Source organism: Python bivittatus, unplaced genomic scaffold (genome assembly GCF_059951505.1).
Source record: "Python bivittatus isolate LINGU-HERP-01145 unplaced genomic scaffold, Pbiv_v1 ctg000310_np1212, whole genome shotgun sequence".
Taxonomy (NCBI): Eukaryota; Metazoa; Chordata; class Lepidosauria; order Squamata; family Pythonidae; genus Python; species Python bivittatus.
The window spans coordinates 3,353,790-3,381,586 of record NW_028277054.1 but is presented as its reverse complement, the minus strand read 5'-3'; the positions used below and the strand labels follow the sequence as shown (position 1 = coordinate 3,381,586).

The 27,797-nt window shown below is 49.9% G+C and overlaps 1 protein-coding gene and 1 long non-coding RNA gene across 3 annotated transcripts in view; one reads left to right on the top strand and one right to left on the bottom strand.

Moving 5' to 3' along the window:
- The first annotated feature begins 538 nt into the window (after nucleotides 1-538).
- On the top strand, nucleotides 539-8,190 carry LOC148216101 (uncharacterized). 2 transcript variants are annotated; one of them, XR_015795976.1, is made up of 4 exons: nucleotides 539-713; nucleotides 4,282-4,506; nucleotides 5,599-5,795; nucleotides 7,114-8,190. It is a non-coding gene; the product is annotated as an uncharacterized LOC148216101 (long non-coding RNA). The 2 variants fall into 2 exon arrangements; XR_015795977.1 differs by lacking the exon at nucleotides 539-713 and adding an exon at nucleotides 2,711-3,726.
- A 6,333-nt stretch (nucleotides 8,191-14,523) lies between these two features.
- The window catches only part of TGFB1 (transforming growth factor beta 1), a 26,156-nt gene continuing 12,882 nt past the window's right edge, over nucleotides 14,524-27,797 (bottom strand). The window contains exons 3-8 of the mRNA XM_088139856.1: nucleotides 23,764-23,927; nucleotides 23,004-23,133; nucleotides 20,668-20,745; nucleotides 17,845-18,001; nucleotides 16,723-16,879; nucleotides 14,524-16,036 (exon numbers count right to left, since the gene is read on the bottom strand). Of these exons, the coding sequence (XP_087995982.1) occupies nucleotides 15,878-16,036; nucleotides 16,723-16,879; nucleotides 17,845-18,001; nucleotides 20,668-20,745; nucleotides 23,004-23,133; nucleotides 23,764-23,927 (845 nt within the window). The 3' untranslated portion in view covers nucleotides 14,524-15,877. The remainder of the gene's footprint in view (nucleotides 16,037-16,722; nucleotides 16,880-17,844; nucleotides 18,002-20,667; nucleotides 20,746-23,003; nucleotides 23,134-23,763; nucleotides 23,928-27,797) is intronic.

Below are 27,797 nucleotides of genomic sequence, written 5' to 3'. Positions count from 1 at the left end.
CAAGACACTCGTGACAGTCGGAGCTGTCGGCCAGTCGGGTTACCGCATGGAGGGGTTTCTTCCCCTTGGCTGGAGGTTTGCAAACAGAGGCTGAGAATCACGTTTCGGGGATGGTAGAGCGCACCTTGGCGACTTGAAGATGTGTGGACTTCAACTCCCAGGATTCCCCCCATGCTGGCTGGGGAATCCTGGGAGTTGAAGTCCACACATCTTCAAGTCGCCAAGGTTGAGCAACCCTGGTGCAGCGAACCCTGCAAGGACCCAGGGTTGGCGTGCATGCACTCTGAGGTCCCTTCCAACTCTGCTGTGGAAGGGCAGGGGTGAGTCTGCAGCTGTTGCGCAAGTCTCTTGGGGGGCGCTGCCGGCCTTCCATAAAAAAGGGACTCCCTCCAGCCACGGGGAAGAGGGGGGCATTCAGGGAGCAATGCAAGGGAACGGCGAGCAAGAGAGGTGGGGCGAGAAAGGTCCTCCCCGCCGGGACGGGAGAAATGCTTGCGAAGTTGTGTCACTTCCGGAGGAGTGAGCCGTGGCCCAGAGCCCGAAATCCCCACCACAGAAAAGAGACAACAACGCATGTCCCAGCCAGGCGGGAGGAATTCAAGCTGACCAGGAGGAGAGAGGGCCTCAGCCTGTGTGCTCGGCTGCCCAGCCCGGCCCACCCTTCGCTTTCCAAAAATCTCCCCTTGTTTCTCCCCATTGGCTGGTGCCCTAAGGTACTCTGCCCCTGCATATGGAGGTTCCCCTTTCAGGCTGTCCGGGGCTCACCCCTGCCTTGGGTTCCTTACTCTTGAAGAAGCCCACCCCAGTCTGAATGTTTGAGAGGGAAGGGAAGGGAAGGGAAGGGAAGGGAAGGGAAGGGAAGGGAAGGGAAGGGAGGGGAAAGGAGGTTTATTCAAGGCTGGGGAAAGTGGCTTCAACGCAGCCCGGGCATTTGGACTTTTACATCCCCATTTCTGCAGGTGTTCCATCGCTGGGGAAAGAATGTGTTTTTCTCCTTCCTAAAGGAAGCAAAAAGGCCTCCTCCCTTCCTGCACGTGGCTCTCTTTGGAGCTCCGCCAGATACGCCCCTGGAGCCTTTGCGGCCAGGTTCTTACCTGGGCAGTCGGGAGAGCTAATTCCTCCCAAATTCCTCCCTGCTTTGGTAAAAGGCCCCTTCCCCCATGGCAGTGTTTTTCAGACTTGACGACTTTAAAAGGTGCAGACTTCAGCTCCCAGAATTCCCTAACCACCATGTGCGGACTTCAGCTCCCAGAATTCCCCAGCCAGCACGTGCGGACTTCAATTCCCAGAATTCCCCAGCCAGCATGTGCAGACTTCAACTCCCAGAATTCCCCATCCAGCATGTATGGACCATCTCCCTGAATTCCCCAGCCAGCATGTGTGGACTTCAATTCCCAGAATTCCCCAGCCAGCATGGCTGGCTGGGGAATTCTGGGAGTTGAAGTCCACACATTTTAGAGTTGCCAAAGTTGAAAAACACTGCCCTCCCTGTGCAACAGAGAGGCACGTTGTCCCCAGGTACTTCCAGGCCTTGCCTGCTGAGTCAGATTTCCATGAGCACTTCCTGGGGAATTTACCTGCACACTCAATTGACAGATCTGCAGACTATTCCTCCCAGCAGGACAAATCCCCAAAAATGAATAAAATCTATATTCTGCCTGAAGGCAACCCAAGCCGCCTGCTAAAATATTCTGGCAGGTAAATTGCAAATATTTGCTTACACCTCTGTCCCCATTGAGAATTGCCGGCTTCTGCCTTTAACGAAAGAAGGAAGCTTGCCAAAAAGAAATACAACTGGGTCCATGCCCATTGGCTGATCTTTGTAAAATACATTTTGCACAACAAACTTGGTATGCTGCCCAGAGTCACACATGGGAGACAGGCGGCAATATAAATTAAATAAATCAATGTCCCATCTCACTTCAATTCCAGATGGCAGGCATGGGGTCCTTGCAGGTAACCTCCCATCCAGCTTTTGACCAGACCTAACCCTGCTTAGCTTGAGCCAGGTGACTTATTCCACTAAAGGGGAAGGGCCACTTGTGCTGGCTCCACCTACTAACCCCCCCTTTTTTAACTCTTTCCTTCATGGCATAATGTTGGCCTGGGTTAAAGAGCCCATCACGGAACGATTGTGTACAGGATGAATCTGTTAAGATTAAACCCCACCCTTGGCTCCAGTTGCTTAACCTGCCCTGGATTCACACACCTGGGGTAGTCCTTCGGGTCCGAAGAAGGCACACTGGTGTGCAGTTCACCTGTGGACACAGAGCTGGCTCTGCAGTCCCAGTCTGGAAACACAGAATCTGGCCCGATGGGGGCACAAAGGCTGGCTGGGGAATTCTGGGAGTTGCAGTCCATGCATCTTAAAGCTGGCAAGGTTGAGAAACCCTGCTCTAGAGCACCTGGCGAGGCGCACGGCGGTCATCCATTCTGATGACGTGTCCCACTCATCGCATCCACCCTCGGCATTCATTGGCAAGACTGTGTCTCCAACCTGGAGGTCTTGGATCATGTGGGGCCCACCAGCCTTGGGTCCCTGATGGATTCACACAACACACTAGCTCAGTATTGTCCAAACCTGGCCACTTTAAGATGAGTGGACTTCAACTCCCAGAATTCCCCAGCCAGCCATGCTGGCTGGGGAATTCTGGGAGTTGAAGTCCACTCATCTTAAAGTGGCCAAGTTTGGACAACACTGCACTAGCTCAATGGGCAATCGGTGGTCCAGCATACTGGAGCAAATCTAGCCTTTATCTGAGCATGTTTCAGAAATAGGTGGTCAGTGAAAGCATAATAAGGTTTGCTATGTATTTGGGCACTGCATAGGGGGAACGTAGCTAGTGTGATTTGTTAACTCAGGTTGCAGGTTAAGGGTGTTGTCAGAATCCAACCACCATCGGGGGGTGTCAGGAACAGGGGGCAGGTTGCTGACGGTGTATGTGTGTGTTTTAAATGCCAGCTTTCAGTTAGTCATCAAGGGGTTGGGGTTAAGCATATGGTGTAAACGCATTTGGTTAAAAACCTCACTTACACCCAGTTTCCCCAACTGGGTATCCCCCAGATGCCCTGGATTGTAACTCCCTTCATCCCAAGTCAGCCCAGCCAGGCTGAGGAAAAATGATGAGAGTTAACTCCAGCCACTGGAAGCCTAGCTCTTCATGAGAGCCAGAAACCTCTTTACGTTCCTTCAAAATTACTTATTATGGCAGAGAATTTGCAGTTCCCTCTCGCAGTCGTCAGAGTCCAGCACACAGCACAAAATTTCATTTTTTCCTGCCGTGAATCACTACCACACATGAGATAAATCCCAGCATCAACATGTATCAAAGAGGCAGACAAATCCAGACGTTGAAATTTACAGTTCAATGCACTGGGGAAGGGCGGGGGGTCATCCCAGCCAGAGAGAGTCTCGCATGTTCCACATCTGGATCCAGTAGTGCCCGTGGCCACGGCGATGAGGTGGGCGGGAAGAAGAGTCACTCCAGACAATGACCCCATCCGTGATGAGGTCCCAGAACACCTCTGGCGTGAGATCTGGAGATCTTGCTTCTTGGCAGCCAGCTGGGCTGAGAAAGGGAGGACGCATGGCTTTCGATTGATCTGCTGGGGGCCTTACTCACTTTCCATCCATTATCCACATCAAAGGGACTCAGAAGCTGCTGATGTTGGCCCCAGCGTGGGAGGCCAGAAAGGAAACAGCTTTAGAGAACCATATTTTGGCAGGTGGGTCTGATTTTGTTCCACGACTGACGGGGTCTGGCTAATGGTTACAGCCAAAACGACACTGTCAACAACTTGGTGGTGTGCCTTGTAGATGCCGTTCCCAGGTTGGGGCCTTCTGGAAGCTCTGAACTTCAACTCCCAGCATGCTCAGTCAGCAAGACCCTGGGGATTCTGGGGATCAGAGTCCAATACGCCTGGTTGGCACCAGTTTAACGGAGGGTGTAATTAGGGTATAAAGTCTGCTGAAATCATGGATATTATTTACTATGGCGATGGCACTGATCACCAAAGGCAGCCAGACGTCTCGTCCTCTACCCTGCCTTCACTGTGGGAGTGGGCATTGTGAAGCCTTCCAGATGCTGCCATACCACAAAACCCAGCGTCTTTCACCATTGGCCATACTGGGTTGAGGTCTACACATTTTAAAGTTGCCAAGGTTGAGAAACATGGATACGGTTACAGTGATCACTCAGCTGGTCTATGACCGTAATAAAGATTTGATTTGATTTGATCACTCAGCTATAATTTATACTGCGGTTTGTTTCTCCATAATAGGCTGCTTGTCAGCTGACCCCATCTTTGAACAGTAGGCAACCTGGCTCCCAGGGGCACCATTGTGCCTAAAGGCTTCATCGACCTTGGTGCCCACCAACTGTTCTGCCCAGGCTGGCTTTAACTTTTTCATGTTTCTGTTGGAAAGCTGGCAACCCACGGCCACCAACTTGCCTGACCCCGGCATCGGCTTGATGACCCGAGCTCCCAAAGGTATTCTTCCAAAATGTAAGTTGTGTATGTGTGTGAGTGCTGGGGAATTCTGGGAGCTGAAGTCCTCATGTCTTACACTTGCCAAGGGTGAGAAACGCTGGACTACAGACCGGAGAAATTGCCATGGGCTGGAGAGAGAGAAACACCCCCTACACACGACACACACTTCTATTTCACCTGAAGGACTGATCAGCTGGACAAAAATAAACTGAGATTGCAATGGGTGTCTGCAGCTGCAGCAAGACGGGTCACTCCTGATTAAGCTTAATTCACATTCCAGGCACAGGGGATATTACCCCATACTGTTAGTCATGTGCCTTTATCACTTGCACACTTACACATTATCTCAAACTCTAATTCACTGTTGGCTTCCCCTGAACAATCAGAAGCCTTGGTTGACAAACCCCAGTGGCTCAACTCACTTTTCCTCATCAACCCCCATTGGCGTCAGCGCCAATCAAACCATCTTAATGCTAATCTCTCCCTGGGAACCCAGCCAAAGAGGCCGAAAACCGGTATAGAGCTGTGGTTAATGGTCCGAGCTGTGCAAAATGGGGCTGCTAATTGGCCAACGGCCCCTTTCATTACAGGTTGGAGAGGGCAGTGGGGTGAACAGCCCAGCCTTCCTTAAGTGATGGGGGGGCAGGGGGACACCCCTTCTTTTTTTACTTTTTTATTGTGTTAGAATAAATCTTGATATAATATGTTATTTCAATACAGGGATATGTACAGTATATCATATACTTACATTCTTAACATTCTGTTATTTAGGTACCTTAGACTCTGCAGTGTTTCTCAACCGTGGCAACTTTAAGATGGGTGGACTTCAACTCCCAGAATTCCCCAGCCAGCAGGGCTGGCTGGGGAATTCTGGGAGTTGAAGTCCACCCATCTTAAAGTTGCCAAGGTTGGGAAACACTGACTTACAGGAACTATACACCCTTTATTATCAAGGACAGTTCTTTATTTCAGAAAGATGTCCCGTTTAGATTGATTGAAACTGATTGTTTCCTTGGTTTAGCCTTCCTTTTCCTTGGTCAAGCAGCGTTATCAACATCAGCCATTCGTTGTTATTTTTTATTTTCTTATCCAGATTCTTTCTTTCAGATTTGCCCCTTTTTCAGGTTCCTCCTTGATTTTGTCCAAGAAAATAGGCCCACCGTACCTTCGCTCCCTGGGGGCTCCACCCACCGACACTGCTGTGGCCATCCCTGATTCTCCCCTCCGTAGGCTCGGGGTAGCAAGAAGATGGTGCCGGAGAGGAAGGTAGAGAAAAGGAAAGGAAAGGAAAGTCCAATGTTTGGGTGAGTAATTCCCAGAGCCTTCCCCACCCTGGCCTTGAGAGAATTACATCAGTGTTTGTTTGCAAGCTTTGCTTTAACCCACGGGAGGATTCAGAGCCGTGCCAGGAAGACCAGCCATGGTGCAGAAGGGGGTGGGGTGGCAAAACAGCCGCCAGCTTAAGCAATTCTGCTCCCAGCGCCAGCAGAAGCGTGCAAAAGGAGCTTGCCGGCCTCTCTCCCTTGCGTTTGGCACGCTTGCCTCGAGCAGGGGAAGGAGGGCGACGTGCCTCGGCTGAGAGGTGGGACGGAGGCCAGCTTGTTCCTGCTGTCCCAAAGCAAAAGGGGCATAAGCAGCCAGGAGGATGGGCCCCAAGGGCCACAGGGCCCTCCCACCCCTCTGAAATGCACCCATCCCATCCCCTTGCCCCCCAGCCCCAGGGAAGCAAGCCAACCCCATCTGTAGGGATGAGAGATCAGGTGGTAGCCCAACCCGAAGAAAGCCCTTTTGCCAGCCACCAGGGCCTGGGTGGCTCTTGCGTGGAAACGGCCGATCCACACCCAGATTAGGGCATCAGTTCATCTCAGCCAACAGGAACGTAACTCCAAGTGGGCAGCTGGATGGCCAAACAGCTTCAGAATACAGGCCGGGGTGGTCCGTCAAACTGAGCTGTGCCCCATCGCCGAAGAGAAAAGTGGTGGCCACCCAGAAGAGCAGGCAAAGCCAGGTTCAAGCCCACCAGCGTTCGTCAGGAGGCTCTGAGCCACCCGGTCACATGGTGGCTTAGGGGAAAAGAACCATCCTTGTGCCCACGGGCACAAGGAGGACTCGGAAACCAAGCAGGGCCAAGGCTGCTGGGGTGATCTTTAACTCTAGAAGCCAAGAAAGAGTTTGAGGGAAAGGGGGTGGCAGGAAGGTGTCGCAATGAAGAAGTCCAGGGTGCAAAAAACAGATGTGGGTGGAGAGGTCCCAGAAATGCACAGAGGGGCAGCCGTTGCTGCTGACGGTTGCTGGAATTTCTCACATTTTAGGGCCCAGGACATTCGGTTAGCAAGCTCTGAGGAACCTCGTGGCAGTAGGTGGCTCCTGGGTCACAGGGGGTACCTTCGGCTAGATCTGTGGGGGGTTTAGCCTTTCTCGAAAGGTAAAAATGCAAGCGGCCTGCTTCTTCCCCCTTATGCTATGGTAGCTCTCAGTGGTACTTTTAAGAACTGCCTGACACCCAGGCGTTTTGCGGGTGGAACTTTTCCTATTATGGGGTGGAGAGTTCATAGGAAGTGTGCTCAGCACCAGTCAGAAACCAGGCCTGTGAAAACATTAGCAACTCTGTTTCTCACCTAGGAAGAAAAGAAAGGAACCCAACTCACTTCCATACTGGAATCAAAAGGAAAATCGTATCACTTTGCACAAGTGAATCCTCAGCTGCGTCTTCCATAGGGCCTTGCAAACTGACCGACACGCCTAAAACTACATAAGGATCTGGGGATCTGCGTTCGGCATGATCTGAGTACGGCTGCAAACCAATCCCGAATTCTTCAAAGCCTTCCAGGGCTTTATAGACAAGATCTGCCGGCCTGTGCCGTTGCTGACCATATGGCACAGTCCGACTCCTGTCTTTCTGGGGCTGTTTACGTCCCCCCACTGCCGGCCAGCATGGATGTTTGCTGGTATAGTTTATACAGCAAATGCTTGAAGCTATTTTTAAACTTCTTTTTGGCTCCCACCCAAGCATCCATTCAGCTTCTCCTCCAGGGTCTCGATGGGCCGGCAAATGTTTTTGAGGCCAAACCGGGTAGGTTAATGGCTGAGAATGAATGAAATATCTCCTCTTATCAGTTGCTCGGGGTAGCCGGCCTTTGGGAATGCGCCCTGCCCCAGGCACAGAAAAAGTTGTGCACTCTGCACATGCTCAAAAGCCCTCTGTCCAAAGCCTTGGAAATGGTTGAAAATTACAGGGTTGGCAACCCCAGTGGTTTATGCCAACCCTGGGGACCCGCCGCTGGAGACCCGTTTCTGCTGGTCCCAGGGCCGTCCACTCCCTGGGAAGAACTCCAAACCTTTGTCGTTGTCCGCAAGCCGCTCTCGCTCACACCACTTCCTACCCAGGCGAGCAAACTGACGGTAGGCTAGAAGAAACTGTGTCATTTCCTTTCTCTGTGATAAACTGTTTCTCCATTTATAAAACTTCTTTCCGGAAGTATATATTTACCTGTCTTCTCTTCCTTCCCCTGTCCCGTTCCAACAAGCCACGCGCTTTTCCCACCAGGGCCCCTGCGCAAAAGCTCTGATGCCGCTGGCCCAAACTTCCTGCTTTCCCCTCCTTCAAATGAAAATAAAAGGCAAACGAGGCAGTTACGGATGCCGCAGGATTGGAGAAGGGGAAACGGGGTACCGCTTCCGTCTCATGAGAGCAATCCAGGGGAGTGCAAAGACGGGCGCAGGGCGGCAGCTGGGTTCTGATGCTGAACTCGGAGAGAGACCCAAGAACGCAAGCTGGAGCTTTCGCCAGGCTGAGATAGTGGTGGGGAGGTTGGCCGTTGCGGGGCAATCCAAGCTCTGCCCATTCGGGCCCCATCCCACACCGTAACAGCCAATCTTGCCTTTTCTGACCGTACTTTAGGGGCACCTCCATGGGAAGGATAGACTACATCTCTTGTCGTTCCCTGCCACAACTAAAATGGGCCAGGCTAGCCGAGGAAGATGGGAGAGAGGCGCCAGTGGATCTGGCAGGGATCGAAGTTTGCAGGAAACCGTGCATCCCTGGCCTGGGGTCATTCTTCTGAATGGCAGGTCTTCTCCCCCAGTTGTGCAAGAATCTCTTGCTCAGGGATGCAGCTGAGCAAAAGGTTGCCTGTTGTTTGGAAGCACCTGAAAAGTGCCTTTATTCCTTTTTTTTAATGTTATAAATAATTATTAACTTTGGAAAATCAATTAATAAAACTTTTCCAAAAAGTTGGAACTTTAACAACTATGGAAATAAACTTTTCCAAAAAGTTAAAATACGAGAGGGAGGGAGGGAGGGAAGGAGGGAGGAAGGAAGGAAGGAAGCAAGGAAGGGAAGCAAGGAAGGAAGCGAGGAAGGAAGGGCATGAAAAAGGATGAGTAGCTTTCGAATCTCCTCAGCACAGGTAAAAATGTAAAATATATTCACCCCTTACTCTAGTATCTAAAAATGGACATGATAGAAACTAATTTTTAGTCTAACATTCAAGAACATTCCTAGATTCAACCTATTTCAACAATGCATATCATTTGTACAAGATCTTTCAATAGGTTAAAGTGCCTTTATTCCTGCCTGTCACCTGGAGAAGGGTTCCCCAACCTCAGCAACTTTAAGATGGGTGGACTTCAACTCCCAGAATCCTGGCTGGGGAATTCTGGGAGTTGAAGTCCACCCATCTTAAAGTTGCTGAGGTTCGGGAACCCTGACCTGGAGTACAGAACCACTTTCGGCTGCAGCTTCTCTTGAACGTGCCCTGCCAGTGTGCTCACCCCCCCACCTCACCCCACCCGGTCATTTCTCTGCCAAGAGGTGGGCCGTCTGTCTGTTAGAACAAACCCCAAGGCCTGGTTTGTATATATCGTTTTTCTTTCTCGGCCCTTCTCCGTTCCAGCCCGCGCCGTTTTTTCCATCCGAGCGCCTCGGCTGCAGAGGAAGAATGCAAGGCTATTTTGGGGTTCAGAAATAATGGAGGAAGCTGTTTATTTTCCTAGATCATATATATTATTATATATTTATATATCCTACAGATATATATTATTGTTTCACAACGGCACACCATGCTGAGGGCCGCTTCCACAATGGATGAACTCTGGTCGGCTGCTGTTTTCGTGCTAGCTGCCAGATGTTGCACGGGATTTATTCCGCTTCGGAGAGTGCTGCTTACGAGTTTCACAATCTGATCAGGAAATGCACTTAGAGGGAGCGGAAAAGCAGCTTGACTTTATTATTATTATTAATATTTTTAATCTCCACGGACTGCTTTAAAAGGCTATTATCTCAAGCCCTTTTTACCCTTGTCCAGGGACCATAAAGCTGAACCAAGTAATGCAAGAACTATATTTATAGATGCATTTATTATTGGTTAGATTCAGATCCTGTCTTGCCACCAGGCAGCAAATGCAGCACTTCCTTCTCCAAATTTTCCCCATCACCACCACAACAACCCTATGAGGCAGGCATGACTCCATTCACACAGCACTCATAACCTGATTAATCCATTTTCTCAATTTGCGTACTGCTATGAGTCATACATGTCATAACTGGGCTGGGTTCAGTGCGCTGAGCCACACGCAGAAAAACTAAGCAGAGTTGGCCTGCTGGGTGGGATCACAGCTGCTAATCGTGGTCAAGCAGCAACGAGTGTGGCCAAAGGAGAGTCGATGTTTATTTGAATCAGATGGAAGGTGCTTCCATCACCTATTCTAGTGTTTCTCAACTATGGCAGCTTTAAGCGGTGTGGACTTCAACTCCCAGAATTCCCCAACAACCGGAAGAAGTCCACACCTTTAAAGTGGCCAAATTTGAAAAACACTGATCTAGAGCATTGTTTCTTAACCTTGGCAACTGTAAGATGTGTGGACTACGACTCCCAGAATTCCCCAGCCAGCAATATAATTTTTTTTACAGCGGGTTTTCTGCTGTTGAAGTCAGTGGCCCACGAAACCCGAGGGGGAGCAAGAAAATTCCAAATACTGATATTATTTGTGAAGTTATGTTTTAATTAATGAGTTTTAATTAATGAGTTTCTTCCCATGAAGCAGATCGATCCATGTGTGTAGCCAGGACAATTGTCAAGGATGTCCTCAGGAGGTCAAAAAAGTCAACATGGCTACCACAACCAGACAATCCAAGTCCTGCCTCTGGCAAACTGCAAACGTTGGCAGTGCCCACAGAGAGAGAGAGAGAAGGACGAAAAGACAAAAGAAGGATGAAGGGAGGGAGGGAGGGGAAGAAAGGAGGAAAAAGAAAGGAAGAAAGGAAAAAGGAGAAAGGAAAGAAGGAGGGGAGGGAAGAAGGAAAAAGAGGGAGGGAGAGAGAGAGAGAGAGGAAGGAAGGAAGGAGGGAGGGAGGGAAGGAGGGAGGAAAAAGAAAGAAAGGAAAAAGAAAGAAGAAAGGAAGGAAGGGAGGGAGGGAAAGGGAAGGAAGGGAGGGAGGGAAAGGGAAGGAAGGAGGGAGGGAGGGAAGGAGGGAGGGAGGAAAAAGAAAGAAAGGAAAAAGAAAGAGAAGGAAGGGAGGAAGGGAGGGAGGAAGAGAAGGAAGGAAGGAAGGAGAGAATAAAAGCCTCAATCCCACGCTTTTGTCCCCTCTTCTGCTCCTCCTGGCCCAAACTCCCCACGGCCTCCCTCCGACGCGCCAGCCGCTCTCGCAGACGGCCCCGTTCTGCTCTGCTCGCTGCCCTCGCCGGGGAGTTCATCCTGACCCTCCCCGCCAAGCCCCTCCGGACTCACCGGGCCTTCCCAGCCGGCCTCTGTTTACTCTTCGGATGCCTCTGGCGAGAGAGATCCGGCTTGGGCAGCAGAAGGAAATTCCCCGCGCTCTGTTTACAAGGTGGGACTTTGAAAGCACCCACGGGCGTTGGGCCAGGGGTGCACCGCGCACGAAAGAGGGCGAAAGGACAATTGCACCCTTCTGCTGCAGCTGGAAATAATGGCCCCCACCCCACCCCGAGAGGCCCGAACCTCCCCTCGCTGGGCTCATTCTTCTGCTTGCGTTTTACTATTTCACTAATCCAGGGTTTCTCCACCTCAGCAACTTGAAGATGGGTGGACTTCAACTCCCAGAATTCCCCAGCCAGCATGCATGGACTTCAACTCCCAGAATTCCCCTGTTGGCTAGGGAATTCTGGGAGTTGAAGTCCACCCATCTTCAAGTTGCTGAGGTGGAGAAACACTTCTCTAGCCTCCGGAAGAGAAGGTGACTGCTTTCAGAGCATGTTCTGAGTGCAACTGGATCCCAGCCACGTGGATGCTGCAGAAAGATCTTGGCTCTTGCGTGACATCTGAATGAGGCGCTCAGGTTTATTCCTCTCTTAAAGCGGGCCCTGCTGCCTACGTGGGTGTGCCATTCAGGGTGCATGCGCGAGCAAACGTGGCTTCAGCCTAGCCTGAATCTGACTCTCTAACCGGGGCGGGAGGTCAGAGGGCAACGCAGCTCTTCCTCCAGCCTGTAAACCAAGTTTGGTGGGGACCCTCAGCTTGCAGACAGGGAAGCATCTCGCCTGCCTGCAAAACTCGGAGGACGGCCCGGTTGGAAGCCGGCCTTTGGCAGGCGAGCGAGGAGCCGGTGCATTCTCGCCCGTTCTGTCTGCGGAGCATCCTGTGTGGGGGCCGGGAGCCCAGAAGCTGCCTCCGAAAGGCAAACAGCCCCTCGTTCCAGCCGCGGCACCAGGCATGGGGTGGGCGTGCTCCTGTCCAAATTCCCCGTCCTCGGCTCTTCCTTCTTTCCTGCAGTCCCCCTCCGTCCGGTGGCAGAACCTTTCGCTCTGGCCCGTTGTTTCAGTCGTCCAGCGTTCTTGGCTTCGCTTTCGGTCTGGCCAGGTCAAACCCGGTAGGGTTTGGGCGGGGGGGGGATGTCCCTCAAGGAACTGGAAGCCAGCATGCCAAGACTGTGTGCAGCTGCCAGGCATTTGGAGTTGGCAGGGCGCCGTCCTCATATTTGTGGGCAAGGATGCCCAACGGGGCTGACTGATAAGGACTGGGGGTGTCCCAGATTCCTTTGCATCTCCTGAGCTTCTGCTAGGGCAGTGTTGTCCAAACTTGGCCACTTTAAGATGAGTGGATTTCAACTCCCAGAATTCCCCAGCCAGCATGAAGTCCACTCATCTTAAAGTGGCCAAGATGAAGTCCACTCATCTTAAAGTGGCCAAGTTTGGACAACACTGCGCTAGGGATAAGCTTACCGGCAATCGCCCCTAAAATGCTAAATCTGAAAAATCACTTTCCTCAGTTAAGCAAATTCAGTGTTAATCACCCCGGTCTATCCAGATGCAGATAACAACAACATTCAACACCCGCCCTCCGACACACACACACACAATTTCAAGGCGGTTCTCATGAGTGTTTTAAACCGAAGCAGGATGCGCTCGCTTGGATTTTTCAAAAGACTGGGGAGGAAGGGAATCAGCAAATAACGCATCAATGCCATGCCCCAAGCATGGCAAAGCTGTGCACCCTACAATTCTCGGCAGGAACATTTTTGCAACTCAGCCTTTCTCCCGCCCCATCTCCCCCGACCTTCCAGCCCTCCTTCGTTCCTCTCTCAGCTCTCCAAAGCGATTCTCCTGAACATCGATGCCTCACAGCATCAAGGGCTGTTTCTGACTCTCCGCCCCAGACCCAGCTGTGCTTTTGCCTTGGCCCCAAATCCTCTTTTATGGCTCATCCGGATATCCAACAGCCTGCAGGGTCGCCCAGAGAAGCTCAGGGACTCCATGTGCAAATCCAGAGCTCCAGCCAAGAACGTGATGCTCATAAATGCTGTCCCAGTGGCAAAAGAGAAAGATGACAAGGTCACTTGGGCCTGGAGCCGGGAGTTGGGGGCATCATGGCCAGGGAGGTATCTGACCAGCTGGCTGGGCTCCATGGTTGAGGGGCCTGGGAAAAGACACAAGAGCCCAGGCGTTTCTGGGGATATGTGTTGGCCAAACTCCTGCAAATATGAGAGCAACCCTGCCAGCTTGGTCTGCAACTTCTAGTGCCTCCAGATATGTTGAGACTACAATTCCCAGCATCCCCTGCTTGCAGGGCCTTTAGTCAACAGAATTGGCCAACAAGTTGGGACTAGCTGGTCTAACTTACTCTTCCTTTCAGCCAGGAACTTCACAGGGAGGGCCACAAAGGCAAGTCTCTGATTGCTTGCCCCAGCACCCCTGCTCTTCCCATGGTAGACTGCCTCTGCCCTAGGTTTCTCATCTCATTTACAGGTCCTCATTTAGTGACCACAATTGGGACTGACAACTTGGTCATTAAGTGAAGTGGTTGCTAAGCAAAACTGCAACTGGGCTTATGATCTTCCTTCAGCTTTCCTTTCCTTTACAGCAGTGTTTCTCAATCTCAGCAACTTTAAGATGTATGGACTTCAGCTGGCTGGGGAATTCTGGGAGTTGAAGTCCATATATCTTAAAGTTGCTGAGATTGAATAGCACTGCTTTACAGACTTGCAAAGGTTGTAAATGTGAGCATTGGTCACAAAGTTATTTTTTCATCACCATCATAACCGTGAACAGTCATTAAACAAGGACTACCTGTATCTACTTGTTTGTTTGTTTATTTCATGTATTCATTCATTTATAATTTAGATTTATAAGGCCACCCAACTCAACATTGAGTCAGGAAGGCATATAAATTAAAAAAACAACACAACACCCCAAAGTTATTTAGTGTGTTTTGGGAAACTCAACCAGCAGTTGTGTTCTCATAATATCCTTAACCTGGTTCAATTAAGCCATTTTCTGCATTCACACAATACATAGGATCATCAACTAACCAAACAGGTTGGGTTCCTCCAAAGCCCACTAAGACACACAAAAAAACCTTGATCAAGGTCAAAACTCACCACGCTTAGCACAGGCATCTGCAGGTGGGGGTCAAAAAAATCAAGATCTTGACCTTTTTGAGACCCCCCTCCCCAGGTGCCCCCCCCCCAAATTGCAATGTTGGGCAAACACAGTGCCCAGGTTTGTCCCTGACCTAGTTAAGTATAAATGCTGACCTTTTCTTACCAGGTTGTGTGAACCAAGCCACCACATGAAGTCACAAAATGGTTTATTGGTTTGGAAATTGCATGTTACATAAATACAGCCATTTCTTAACGTAAGTTTAGGATTGAGCGTTTGTGCGAACCCATCCAGTTTGTGGTCTCTGAATTTATTGCCGATACTGCTAAGGTTAGAAAATGGGGAGAACAAAAATGATCTCAGTACCCTCTTCCCTTGTCTCAGGGGCACTGGGGGAGAGAGACTTCTTCTCTCGAAGGAGGGGCCCTCCAGTGCCACGCCAGTTATGAAAAACAGCTTCTGCGAACAAGTATCTGCAACCAGGCAAGGAAAAATCCCCTAGCATTATGCTCAAAAATGTGGCGTTCGAGTTCTTCCCCACCTGCCCTGGAATAGCCCGTCCACCCCTCCTTTTCATGCCCTCTATGAGCCCAAAAGGGCCCCTGACCCCTTCTCCCCATCCAATTTCTGCCCTAGCATCTTCGATCAACTGGGGAGCCAGGCTGGAGCGGAGGTGGGGCCAGGCGGCCAGTGGGCATGGGCGAGCAGCAGGGGGCAGAGTCATTCCCCCCAGAGAAGTTCCCTGCAGCTGGGGCATTCCAAGAACGGGGTCTGAACGTAGCCCAGATGACCCCAGTCAGGAGCAGAGTTTATCCGGTGCCGTTCCATGTGACGGGGACAAAGCTGCCCCTGAGACCCACCCCAAACAGGAGCATCTTCCCCTCCCCACGAGATCCAAGTTCTTTTGCAGCAAATCGGGCATCGTCCGGCCACCCCAGAACTCCCAAGAGGTTTGGGCATCGGGAGAACATCCAGAGGGATGCTCTGACCTTCGCCATTCTGGACCCTGTTCCAAGGGGCAGCACTTCAGCTCTTCAGCGGCTTTAACCCTTTTTACATCTCTTGACCCTGATCAGATTTTAATTTTTTATTTCTTTTTGCCGTCTCGCAGCAAGTTGCTTCCTCCCCCCTGCTGTTTTCAAAAGCTGGCTTCTCCTTTCCAGTGGATCTGGGCCTCTTCCTCCTCTTCTCCTCCTTCCCCCTCTTCCTCTTCTTCTTCCGCTCTCTGCTTATAATCCTTAAGTCCTCTTGCCAACCGGAGCAAAACAATTAAAAAAGAATCCAAGGGTTCCAACCCACCAAAACCATAAATTTACAAAATAAAATAATAATAACAATAATAATAACAATACGTTGCTTTTTTAAAAAAAAAGAAAAAGGCAAAAAAGAACCTTCTTTTTTAATAATAAAAAAAAAAGGCACGAGGTTTTAGCAGAGGGGGAAAAGAAGTCTGCTTCCTCGCAGTCCTGACCCATCTTCCCCGTGTGGATCTTTCAGACATTCCAACCTGACCCGAATGGCTTTCCCAAGTCCACCAGTCCTTGTCCTCAGCTACACCGGCACGATTTGACAATCATGTTGGACAGCTGTTCTACTTTGGCTTGCCGACCCACGTAGTAAAGGATGCCCAGCGGCTGAAGCTCGTCCGGGACGCAGCAGGGTGCGGCTGAGGCCGAGGGATTGTGCTGGTTATACAGGGCGAGGACCTATCCCAAGGAGACAAGAACCGTCCGCTTAGAGATGTGAGATTTTGGAGGCTCCCCAGGCCTGGGATACATAGCCCCCCCGATCCTTTTCTGCCCCCCGCAGACCCCGCTCGGAAGGCACCCCCGAATTCTGGCAGCCTTCAGGGTTGCCATCAGAAAGGAGAGAGGGAGCTGAGTTCTCTCTTTACAAAACCACGAAAGACCCCCATCTTCCCTCAGCCAAGGGACACCCCAGTTTTGCCCATCCATGGGACATGTCCCATCGCCTTGCAAACGGATGCTTTTGCCCTCCAAACGAAGCCTTCTCCTGGCCCAGGCCTGGGCCACCCAGAGATTTCTACCCTGCCCTGCTGAACCTAACTGGGAGGAGACAGGCCATCAATCCTGGCTGGTCGAATGCCAGTCATTTGCTCAGCCTTCCGCTATTGCCTTCCTCGAAGGGAGGCGCCAGGCTGCAAACCAACCGCAGTGTGGCTGGGTGCCCTGTTTTCATCAGAAGTCAGGAAATTATCGTTCTTTATCAAGGCAACTGAAGTGGGAAAACATCAGGGTGTGGTCAGAAAAGTCCAGATGTGTATAAAAGCCAGCAAGGGTTTTGATGGCACCGTCATGCCCCCCGATCTTGACTTTTTTGACCACACTGTGCAGACACCCCCGGGGGAAACAAGCAAAGGTCTATCCCTTACCTTGCTATACTGAGTGTCCGAGCTCCAGAGGTAGGGGCAAGGGCCCATACAGAAATTGGCATAGTAGCCTTTGGGTTCATGGATCCACTTCCATTTCAAATCTTTCCGGAAGTCAATGTACAGACGCCGAACGCAGCAGTTCTTCTCTTCTGGTGATCTAGAGAGAAGAACCCCAAAATTGCCCTTGAGTCCTCTGGCTCTGAATTTTGGGACCTCCAATTCCCCTTTTACAGATCGAGCAGAAATCTGATTCAGCTGATTCACCTTCAATTTCCTTCCCCACCTGCTGTTTTCTTAAATGAAATGTTACTAAACCTCCTATTCCCGCAAAGGAGACCAACCATAATTAGCACTGTACAGGGTAAATGCTCAAAATTCCTTCCTACGTACCATTAACCATCTAATGGAAGAGTGGCTAATTAAGATGTGAAAGTATGTCCAAAATAACTTTGTATTTCTAAAGTAAATCTGGCAGAGAATTTAACTCAAGCTGGAAACCATTTCTGGATTCTAATTCTATATATGGGCTTGTACCACATCTGAAATGTGGGTTTCTCGTAACATAGCCTTACTATTGTACCTCTAAAGCAGCGTTTTTCAAACTTGGTCACTTTAAGAGGTGTGGACTTCAACTCCCAGAATTCCCCAGCCAGCATGGCTGGCTGGGGAATTCTGGGAGTTGAAGTCCACACCTCTTAAAGTTGCTAGGATTGAGAAACACTGCTGTAAAGGAAAGGAAAGCTGAAGGAAGATCATAAGCACAGTCACGGTTTCATTTAGGACTACTTCATTTAATGGCCAAATTGCTGGCCCCAGTTGTGGTCACTAAATGAGGACTATCTGTATTCTGTTTTGCTTCATATTGATTGATAAAGTGGTTTTTCTATGTCCGGTCTGCTAGCCACCCAGAGCTTCTTGGACAGGCAGCCGTATACGTTTTTTCTAAATAAATAAATAATCCACATGGCCCATTTTACAGGGCCTAAACCGGGTTGGCCCCACAGACGCTATCGTGGTTGAAGACTTGAGTGCGACGGCTTGAGAGCAGGACTTCAACGCGCCTCTCCTTAGCTCCACAGACATGGTCTTCAGGGCATCCCTTCCTGGTTCTCAGCTACTTACTGACTGCTGCAGAAATCTGCATCCAGGGTGGACCGTTTCCTCCGCTTATGGTTGTGGGAATCGACCCGTTCCGGGGTCATCGCCATGATCAGCAGGTAGGGCCGCTGCTGCTTATCCCGGCTGATCTGCCCCTGATCCCCTCTTTTGGTTACAATGCCTGCAAAGGACAATAGATTCATCGACTCGCATCCTTTGCCAAATAACGCAGGACGTTCCACCGCATTACGGCTCCCAAAAAACTCAGCCGGGACGCCGATCTAACGTGGATGCGTAGGACGGGAAGGAAGCATTTTACTGGATATGGTTCACCACCCGGAGTCTCTTGTTGAGATGAGTGGCTCTGTACATCGGTTCGATAAATAAAGTATCCAAAATCAGGAAGGACATTGGAGAGCCGCACCACCCAAAAAACCTGAGAGCCAAAACTTGAAGCGGCTTGGACGGAGAAGAAGGATCCGTTTTTTAAAGGAGTTGCGGGAAGATTCATGCTAAAATAAATCAAGCTAAACGGGGGGGGAGGGAAGCTGTCAAGAAGGAAAACACCCCTCCACACTATTAATATAGTCCAGTGTTTCTCAACCTTGGCAAGTTTAAGATGCTGGCTGGGGAATTCTGGGAGTTGAAGTCCACCCATCTTAAACTTGCCAAGGTTGAGAAACACTGATATTGATATAGTGATCACTCAGCTGCTCTATGACCTTAATAAAGATCTGATTTGATCTGATCACTCAACTATAATTTATACTGCGGTTTGTTTCTCCATAATAGGCTGCTTGTCAGCTGACCCCATCTTTGAATGGTAGGCAACCTGGCTCCCAGGGGCACCGTTGCGCTTCATCGACCTTGGTGCCCACCAACTGTTCTGCCCAGGCTGGCTTTAACTTTTTCACGTTTGTGCCAGAAAGCTGGCAACGCACGGCCACCAACTTGCCTGACCCCAACAGCAGCTTGATGACCTCAGTCCCCAAAGGTATTCTTCCAAAATGTAAGTGCGTGTGTATGTAGGAGTGTGTGCAGTTCAACATTTTCCTGGGAAATCCACCCACTTTCCCAGAAAAAATGGTGAACGTTTGCTGAGCTGGTGGAGAAATTCTTCAGTGGTCTGGAACGGAGGGTAGAAGTTTTGTCTTCTGCTAAAAGTATGTTTTGGGACTGACTCTGCTTACCCAGGCAGTCATTTTGTGAGTGTGCCCCCCCAAAATCCCACAAGGGTGCAATCCCCCAAACATAAATGCCTCCCCAAGGTAGGACGTGTGCTATTGTGCAGTGGGGCGAGGAGGGGAGAGAAAGGGGCAATTTCTGATGTTCGGAAATGCCTCCTACATCATTCTTATGACCACCCTTCAGGCCACTGACCAAATCTTTCCTCTCAACTCCATGATCCGTCATTACTCATAAATTCTGAGCATTAGAGCACATGATCCGATTTCCACAGACACACCAGGAGGCCTAAATGTTTTTCCCGGGAGCGGGAGGTCAGCAGTTCGTTGCGCAAACCAGAAAGAGGCTTTTGTCAGCTAGAAGGACCCAAAGAGGATGCCCGTTGTCCCCCTGTGTCAGTCAAGACACACAAGCCCAGCCCCGAACATTGGTGGGGGCATGCATGGTGAGAGACAGAAACTCTGAGCTTCACGGGAAAGAGACACTGGCGTACACGCGCAAGAAGTGTGTCCGTTCTAATGTGGGGAGGGAGTTTAGAAAAAACGGCATTAGGTGTGTTTTGGCAGCAAACCCCTTCTAAATTCTTAAGAAGGGTGTGAGCCTGGCAAGCAAAGGACGTACAGTGGACTCTGTGCCCGGCCCCATCATGGAGGGCAGCGTCCCTGAAGGCTTTCTTTTAGCCGACACAACTCAGCCAGGGCGACGGGCTGGGTTGGCGCGCATGTGTGCATGTACATACTTCCAGTGCTCCTGCAGAGGAGATTCTCAGCAGGCTGTATCACATGGGTGTGAGTGTGTGTGTGTGTGAGAGAGACACACACACGTACACAACTGAGTCACTGGGCTTGGCACAGCCTGCACACATCCCCCCGGCCCCTCCAAGCCCTGGCTGAAAGAATGGAGGCATCTGGGTCAGGAGAAGGAAATGTGCTGGGCCAGATTCCCAGAAGAAAGCTGAATGTGTGAGTTGCGTTTGACGTCTCTTGGCCGTGAAGTTTGCAGGCAGCAAAGAGGTGGAGAAGGAGGGCACGCAGAGGGGGCAGGGGGAGGCCTCTGCTCAGGGCCGGGGACCCTCTCCCTGGATTAGGGTGGCTGCCAAAGATTTGTCTGCCAAGCGCAGGTTTAATTCCCCTGCCGATCAGCCTTAGCCTGGACGGCCTTTCCGATCTGGCGGGGCTCACTTCCTGGGCGAAACCACGGTGTGCCGTGAATACACTGTGTGCATTGATGCATCCCACGCTGGCCCCTAAGCCGCTGTTTACAAAGCAGGAGGCTGGATTCACACAGCGCGCTAAGACGTTTGGCTGGCTCTGACTGCGCCTGCTGAGCACACCTGACCTGTGTGGTTTGCACAGTCCACCACAGCTTGGCCCACGGGCTGCCTCCAGAGGCCTCCTGGAGGCAGCGTAACCTCCCTGGCAGGAATGTTGTGAAGATAAAATAAAAGGGGGTAAAAATAAAACGAACCTTTGTAAGCACCCTGGCAAGCATGACCCGTGGTGCACTGACCTACTGTCTCCCCGTAGATTCTAGCCCACAGTTGAACATGGGAGCCACAAGCATTATTCACAGACGGAATGAACAAGTGGGGCCAAATGAGATTGTGGCCACAAATCCATGGCCAAACGGTACAGATGCCACCCGCCCCTTGCCGGCTCTTACCTTCGATTTCCACTTTTAAATCCTCCCGTTTACTGTCACAGGAACAATGAGTACTGAGTCGAAATCTTCCCAGAATGTCTGAAATGCACACGTGTGGATCTGGGGTCAGGTTGGTAGCCCTCGACCTATTTCAGAGAAGCCCCTCTCCCAAAAGCAGAAGCCTTGAATCCAAATGCCCTTAAAGCAAAATGTCTCCGCACATTTCAGGGGAAAACTCTGATCAGATGCGCCCTTCACCTTCAGAGCAGATGCATGGACTTCAACTCCCAGAATTCCCCAGCCAGCATGTTGGCTGGGGAATTCTGGGAGTTGAAGTCCACCCATCTTCAAGTGGCCAAGTTTCAAAAACACTGGTTTACCCCATTCCTTCTGGTAGATGGGTGGCGATATAAGTGTATTTAATAAATAAAGACATTTAAAATCCTTTTCATGATAAAGGAGGTGCAAATATCTGGATTAAGTGTTCCCCTGGTGCAATTTGGTTTTGAGATTAGATCTCCAATCTCCCATCTCCCCCAGCCAGTCCATTACAGAAGGAGAGCCATGTTTAGTGGCCAAAAATCAGCAATTGGGGAGCACCTTTTCCAACTTGGACATTTTATTCAAAGGCATCAGCTTTGGTGAGCTGCAGTTCGCTCCATCTGATGTGATGATGGTGAGGAGGAGGAGGAGGAGGAGGAGGAGGAGGAGGAGGAGGAGTTTGGATTTATTAGCCCCCCCCCAACTCCAATGGGCTCTGATGATGATGAACCCGGCCAAGAACACCTCTAACCTCGGACAAGGGGTCGGGGGATCTGGGTCCTAAAAACTGCAGCCAGTTTTTAAATGCTCAGTGAACGCTGAATCCATGCCCCAAAGAAAGCCCAGAAGACAGAGGGCTGAGCTAGTGTTGCATGGGCTGGACCCCATACCAAGTACAAATCACTGGGCAGGCCCCCCCCCATCTTGTGGTCTGGAAAGCCCCTCCAACTGCCTGTGTCTGCCCTAAACAATATCTCCCTGCAATCAGCAAATGGTCAGGGGCTTCCATTTCATGTCATTGATCCATTTATTTATTTATTTATTTTTCCCTGCAGCTGCCCAGCTTGCAATTGGGACTCAGGGCAGGGAAAGACAGGGTGGGTGGGTGTTGCTGCTCGCAGAGCTGTCCAGCCAAGGAACCTGCTTTGGCTCGTGGCAAAGCTTCCCCATCCCCAAAATGAGTAGATTTCATCGGCTCCCGTCAGCAACCAAGCCCAGGTCAATCGCAGCCCCAGAACCTCTGGAATTCAACCCCCCAGGAGTACAAACCAGCTGCAGGGTTAACTGTCACATTAAGGTGGCAGGAAACCTGTGACAACTGTGACGTAAGTCCTAATGTCATTTTCAAAGGCAAAGGAAAAAAGAAATTTAAAAAAAACCCCACCTCCTCAAAAGTAAGAAGAAGTGAAATGAAAACAAGGAAGGAATATCAGTCCACGTGTATGAGTGAGGCCCACTGTGTGTGACTGCTTCACCCACTATGTGGGTCCAAAATAAAGCAAAATAAAACACTTCCATATTTCCAGAAGTGTCTCACGGCCTTCCAAATTTCAGGGAATGGGAATCTAAACTAAGAGTGGAGATTCACTTGCCTCATTTCAGTGTTTCTCAACTTTGGCAATTTTAAGATGGGTGGACTGCAACTCCCAGAATTCCCCAGCCAGCATGCTTTAAGATGGGTGGACTGCAACTCCCAGAATTCCCCAGCCAGCATGCTTTAAGATGGGTGGACTGCAACTCCCAGAATTCCCCAGCCAGCATGCTTTAAGATGGGTGGACTGCAACTCCCAGAATTCCCCAGCCAGCATGCTTTAAGATGGGTGGACTGCAACTCCCAGAATTCCCCAGCCAGCATGCTTTAAGATGGGTGGACTGCAACTCCCAGAATTCCCCAGCCAGCATGCTTTAAGATGGGTGGACTGCAACTCCCAGAATTCCCCAGCCAGCATGCTTTAAGATGGGTGGACTGCAACTCCCAGAATTCCCCAGCCAGCATGCTTTAAGATGGGTGGACTGCAACTCCCAGAATTCCCCAGCCAGCATGCTTTAAGATGGGTGGACTGCAACTCCCAGAATTCCCCAGCCAGCATGCTTTAAGATGGGTGGACTGCAACTCCCAGAATTCCCCAGCCAGCATGCTGGCTGGGGAATTCTGGGAGTTGAAGTCCGCCCATCTTCAAGTTGCTAAGGTTGAGCAACTCTGCTTTATTTGCAACTAGGATTCTGAAGATTTAGGTTTTAGAAGAACTATTGTTGGCAGGAAGGATGGCAAATCCCCAGCGCTACCCCAGTGATGCTCCCACGTTCAACCCTACCTGTACTTGCCAGCCAGACCCGAAGGACATTGGTGACGTCAAACGACAGCCACTCCTTTTCACTCTTCACCTTCACCGCCTGCCCTTGCAGGTAGTACCATGAGGAGTCGTTCCTTGAATGGTATTTTTGCTAAGGAGAGATGGACAGGACAGAAGACATAAGGAACAGCTTCTGCACCAATTCACCCAGCCAGATAAAAGACCCTGCTTGATTTCTCATCCAGATTTTGAAGTTTCAGGTTTTTTTAAAAAAGGGTTCTAGTTCTCAGGACTGAACTGAGAAACACGTGCTATTTTTGCAGAACTAGGAGGCAAAAATATCACCCTTTTCCCGTTTTCTCCCCAAAGTGGTCTCTTTCCCAGTGTCCTTTAATCTTTCTCCTCCAGATTTCCACGAAAACACAGAATTAGAAACATGTAGGCAGTTTTGCAAATCCAATTTAGATCACTAGAGCATTTGATTTTAAAAGAAAATTGGAGACGTGTCATTTTTCCTTCCGCCCTGCCTTAGAGAGCTGCCCTTCCAGGCTTGATTTGGACCTTATTTCGATGTACGGAAGCGGGTGACAAGTGAAATGCACTTTCCCCTCTTTACACTCGCCTAAATTCACCAGCCATCTGGTGGGAAGACTTTGCAGGCCAGAAAGCTTGGCTTCCAAAAACGGTGGGGAGCATTTCTGTTCAGTCTTCCACCCCGCGCTGGACACTGGCCCGACCTGCCGGCAGCTTCCCTGCCCTGGGAGCCCTCTCTGGTGCCCACCTGGTAAAGCTCCAGCCGCTGCTCCTGCCCAGTTCCAGAGGCACGCATCCTCAGCTCTGCGCGGTACAGCAGGTTGGGATCCGGAAGGGTAAGCCGGATTGGTGAGACGTCAAATCCAAAGTAGATGTTTTGGTTATCCTTTTTGTACTCTTCCCCGTAGCTTTCTGTACCGGGAGATGGGAAGCAAAGCAGGAGGTTAGCAGAGGTCTCTCAACCTTGGCCACTTTAAGATGGGTGGACTTCAACTCCCAGAATTCCCCAGCAGAATTCCCCAGGAATTCTGGGAGTTGCAGTCCACCCATCTTAAAGCATGCTGGCTGGGGAATTCTGGGAGTAGAAGTCCACCTGTCTTAAAGCATGCTGGCTGGGGAATTCTGGGAGTAGAAGTCCACCTGTCTTAAAGCATGCTGGCTGGGGAATTCTGGGAGTAGAAGTCCACCTGTCTTAAAGCATGCTGACTGGAGAATTCTGGGAGTAGAAGTCCACCTGTCTTAAAACATGCTGGCTGGGGAATTCTGGGAGTGGAAGTCCACCTGTCTTAAAGCAAGCTGGCTGGGGAATTCTGGGAGTTGCAGTCCACCCATCTTAAAGCATGCTGGCTGGGGAATTCTGGGAGTGGAAGTCCACCCATCTTAACGTGGTCAAGGTTGAGAAATGCTGGCCGAGTAGCTGGTTCTCTTAATGTCAGATTCTCCTGGCAGGACAATCTTTTAAGGGCGCCTAGGGAAGAGAAGCTTTGCAAGAGTCCAGCTCTGCATGATTTAACTGCAGAAATTGGCCATGGGAGTCAGAAACTCGCTCCCACCCTTTAGGGGATTGGCCCGCAAACCGTACTTGCCAGAATGTCCGCAGGGTAAGGTCAGAAAGGTCAAGATGGCGACCAAGGTGGTGTGATTGAATCTCTGCCTGTTCTTCATGGCCTTGGACATCCTTTGATTGCTCCAACATGGCCATCTCAACCTTTTGACCAGGCCCTGCAGACACCCCTGCTTATTTGCAATGGAGTAAACTCGCTAACTTGCTTAAAAGCAGGCAGCAAGTTTTAAGTTTTGGGATTTTCAGAACAAACTAGCCACCAGCGCGTTTCTGTGGCATTAAGTTTCTCCACGCTCAATGGGATATTCCTCTGCACTTGTTCCAGACTGTTTTCACCCCCAACATATGAAACCATGGCTTGCTTAATCATTGTTTACTGAATAAACCAACATCAGCTGGCTTCACGCAAAATGCTAAACTCAGAAACACAGCTTGCAAAGCACAGAGCACATTAGGCCATGAGAACACCATGTTTTCCAGATAGCAGGTAGCATGAAACCGGTTTTAATTGTGATTTAGAGGAGGAGAAAACCACCTGTTGGTCTCCAGAGGCTGTAGAGTGGCAACTTCCAGCAAGCTCGGCCAGAGGGGAGTTTTGAAAAGATAGAGGTCAACTTCCCTTCCAGCCCCTGGTCTTTCCTTCTGCAGTTCTCAGGGCCTGGGCTAGGTTTTCTAGCAGAGTTTTGCAATTGTGCCATGCAATTAAAGCTTCAAAAATACACATTAAATCCAGTAATAGCAACTGATAATCCTGAAGCAGGAATTTTCTTGCAGGTCCCAAGGAAAAAAGCCCCAGAATTGGGATTCAGCCAATATCAAAATAGCAGCAAACGCCAAATCTTGCCCAGGTAGGTATTCTTTTATCTGCTGTCTGTATCTCCTGCCTCTCCTCCAGGAACACAAAGTGGCATACCTAGCTCCCCCTTCTCCCATATTTCCCCACCACACAACAACCCTGTGAGGTAGGCTGGGCCGAGAGAGAGGGACGGGCCCCGAAGCTGCCCAGAGTATCACAAAAAAGATTGCAAGTGTGTTTTCTGTGAAGACCTTCCTTTTCCCATCGGCTCAGAGATGCCTCGCTGGGTTTTTCTGCTATGTGCAACTTCCTCAAGAAATCGCATATGCCCATTTTACAGATCATGGCACTGAGGAACAACACTGAGGTCTTGCTTTGGAGACAGAGCCGCTTTTCTCAGAAGTCAGCCAGTTTCACAGTTTCAAGAGAGCCAGAAAGGCGATGCTCTGGTAAGGGATCCAAATTCCTGGCTGACCCCCTTTTCTTTTAACATGGCCCTTTCTATCAACTGATTTTGGAGGAATGATAGGGAAAGGCAGAGGATGACATTTGTTAAGGACTTTTCTACCCTTCCACCCCTAATTTGGCCCCTGGTTTCTTCTCCTTTTCCATCTTCTTGGACACACGAAGGGAAAGCTCGTTTAGCCACCCTCGGAGCAATCCAGCCAGGAGCTTAGTCCAAGGAGAAGACCTTCATGATCCAATTCACACAACATTCTGAACCCAGGTTAACAAAGCACGATTGCTCTGTTCACATGACTTGCAACACCCCAACGGGGAGACCACAGTCTGGCTTAAGGCGATGGTCTGGTGCCGTCTGGCTCCCTTGTAGCAGAAGGCTACCGCAGAATCAGAAAAATCAATCAACGGGTTTTGTATCCAAGAAGATCTGAACCCAACTCAATGGGTCAGCCCCAGTTGTATGATCTCTGGGGCCCATCTGCTCTCAGAAAGCTGGTTCATCCAACCGTCCACCCAGGCCAGCCGGTGCTCTCCAGAAGACACGCTCCAGAACTCAACCCAGCACCGTTTTTTCCCCCATATGACTCCGTCAGAGCATCTATTTCTGCTACAGGAAGAGACTATTTTTAAAGTTTCTCTTCCTTGAGAGATCAAAGGGGCTTTGACTTTGGTCAGAGAGACAGAGACCATGGGGATTTTTTTGTTGTTTTTTTTCAGTTTCTCTCCAAGTCTCCAACCACAGCATTAAGGATTGTTCTTTTTTCGAAAATATGCACCGTCTTCCGTTGCAAGCAAACAGGACACGGCGATTTGCAGTGAAGCAAAGATAGAATCCAAAGCATACCCCAGCAAGCAAATTGGAAGGGAGGAAGGAAGGAAGAGAAACTTCAGAGGAGGACAAATGAGAAATCTTTTCTTGAGGGAGGGAGAGAGAGAAAGAGAGAAGGAAGGAAGGAAGGAAGGAAGGAAGGAAGGAAGGAAGGAAGGAAGGAAGGAAGGAAGGAAGGAAGGAAGGAAGGAAGGAAGGAAGGAAGGAAGGAAGGAAGGAAGGAAGGAAGGAAGGAAGGAAGGAAGGAAGGACAGCTTTCCCTGATTCTAGGGACTGATCACATTTTCATCTGGTGCCTTCTATTTCTTTGATTTCTGCTGCCCTGGAAATCAGAGCAGGGAAGACTGAACATTTGCTTAATTTAGGCATGTCATTTATTTTATTATTCCTTTATTTTTATGTATTAATCCGAGGTATATGGCTTCCCATTTAGCCAAGAAACTGAGTGGCAAACAAAATAAAAACAGGGGATGTCCTTAAAATAAAAACCAACACTGTTAGCTATTCTTTTACTCAGATTCCACACACACACAGACACCCAACTGCATATGAGCCGGTCATTCAATATTCTGGGAAATATTAGGCCAAAAACACCCCAAACTTGAATATGCCACCTGTTAACAGTTCCAGCAGCCACCCCAATCTTTTTTAAATGAAGGAACAGATGAGCAGTGTAGGAGAATAAACTTGGCATTTTTTGCCTCTTTCTCAATCTTGTCTTGGTTAAAATTCTCGGCTAGCTTTGAAACAAACAGGCTCTCAAAGTCCAGTCTTTTTTTTTACTGTCCAGTTAAGAAACTGCATCCCTGAACGGTCCAGAGGTTGCCAACTGACCTAACCATGTTGGCTTTGTCTGCTCTTCGGCCCTTGATCAGCAGAAATCAGTAAGTGAACCCTTGCAGGGGGTAGAAATAACCTGGTCTATTAAGAGTTCTGAGATCCAGTTGCTGTGAACTTTACAAACTAGCAAAGGAGGAGCCTTTATACCTTGGTTGCCAATTGCTTTTCTCTGCCCTGCGTCCATTAAAGCACAGGAGCACTGGGGGAAACAGAAGGATGAAAGTTGGTTTTGCCTCTCCTTATCAGCCAGCCACCTACACAAGCGATCACTTCCCTATCGGTAGTAAGACA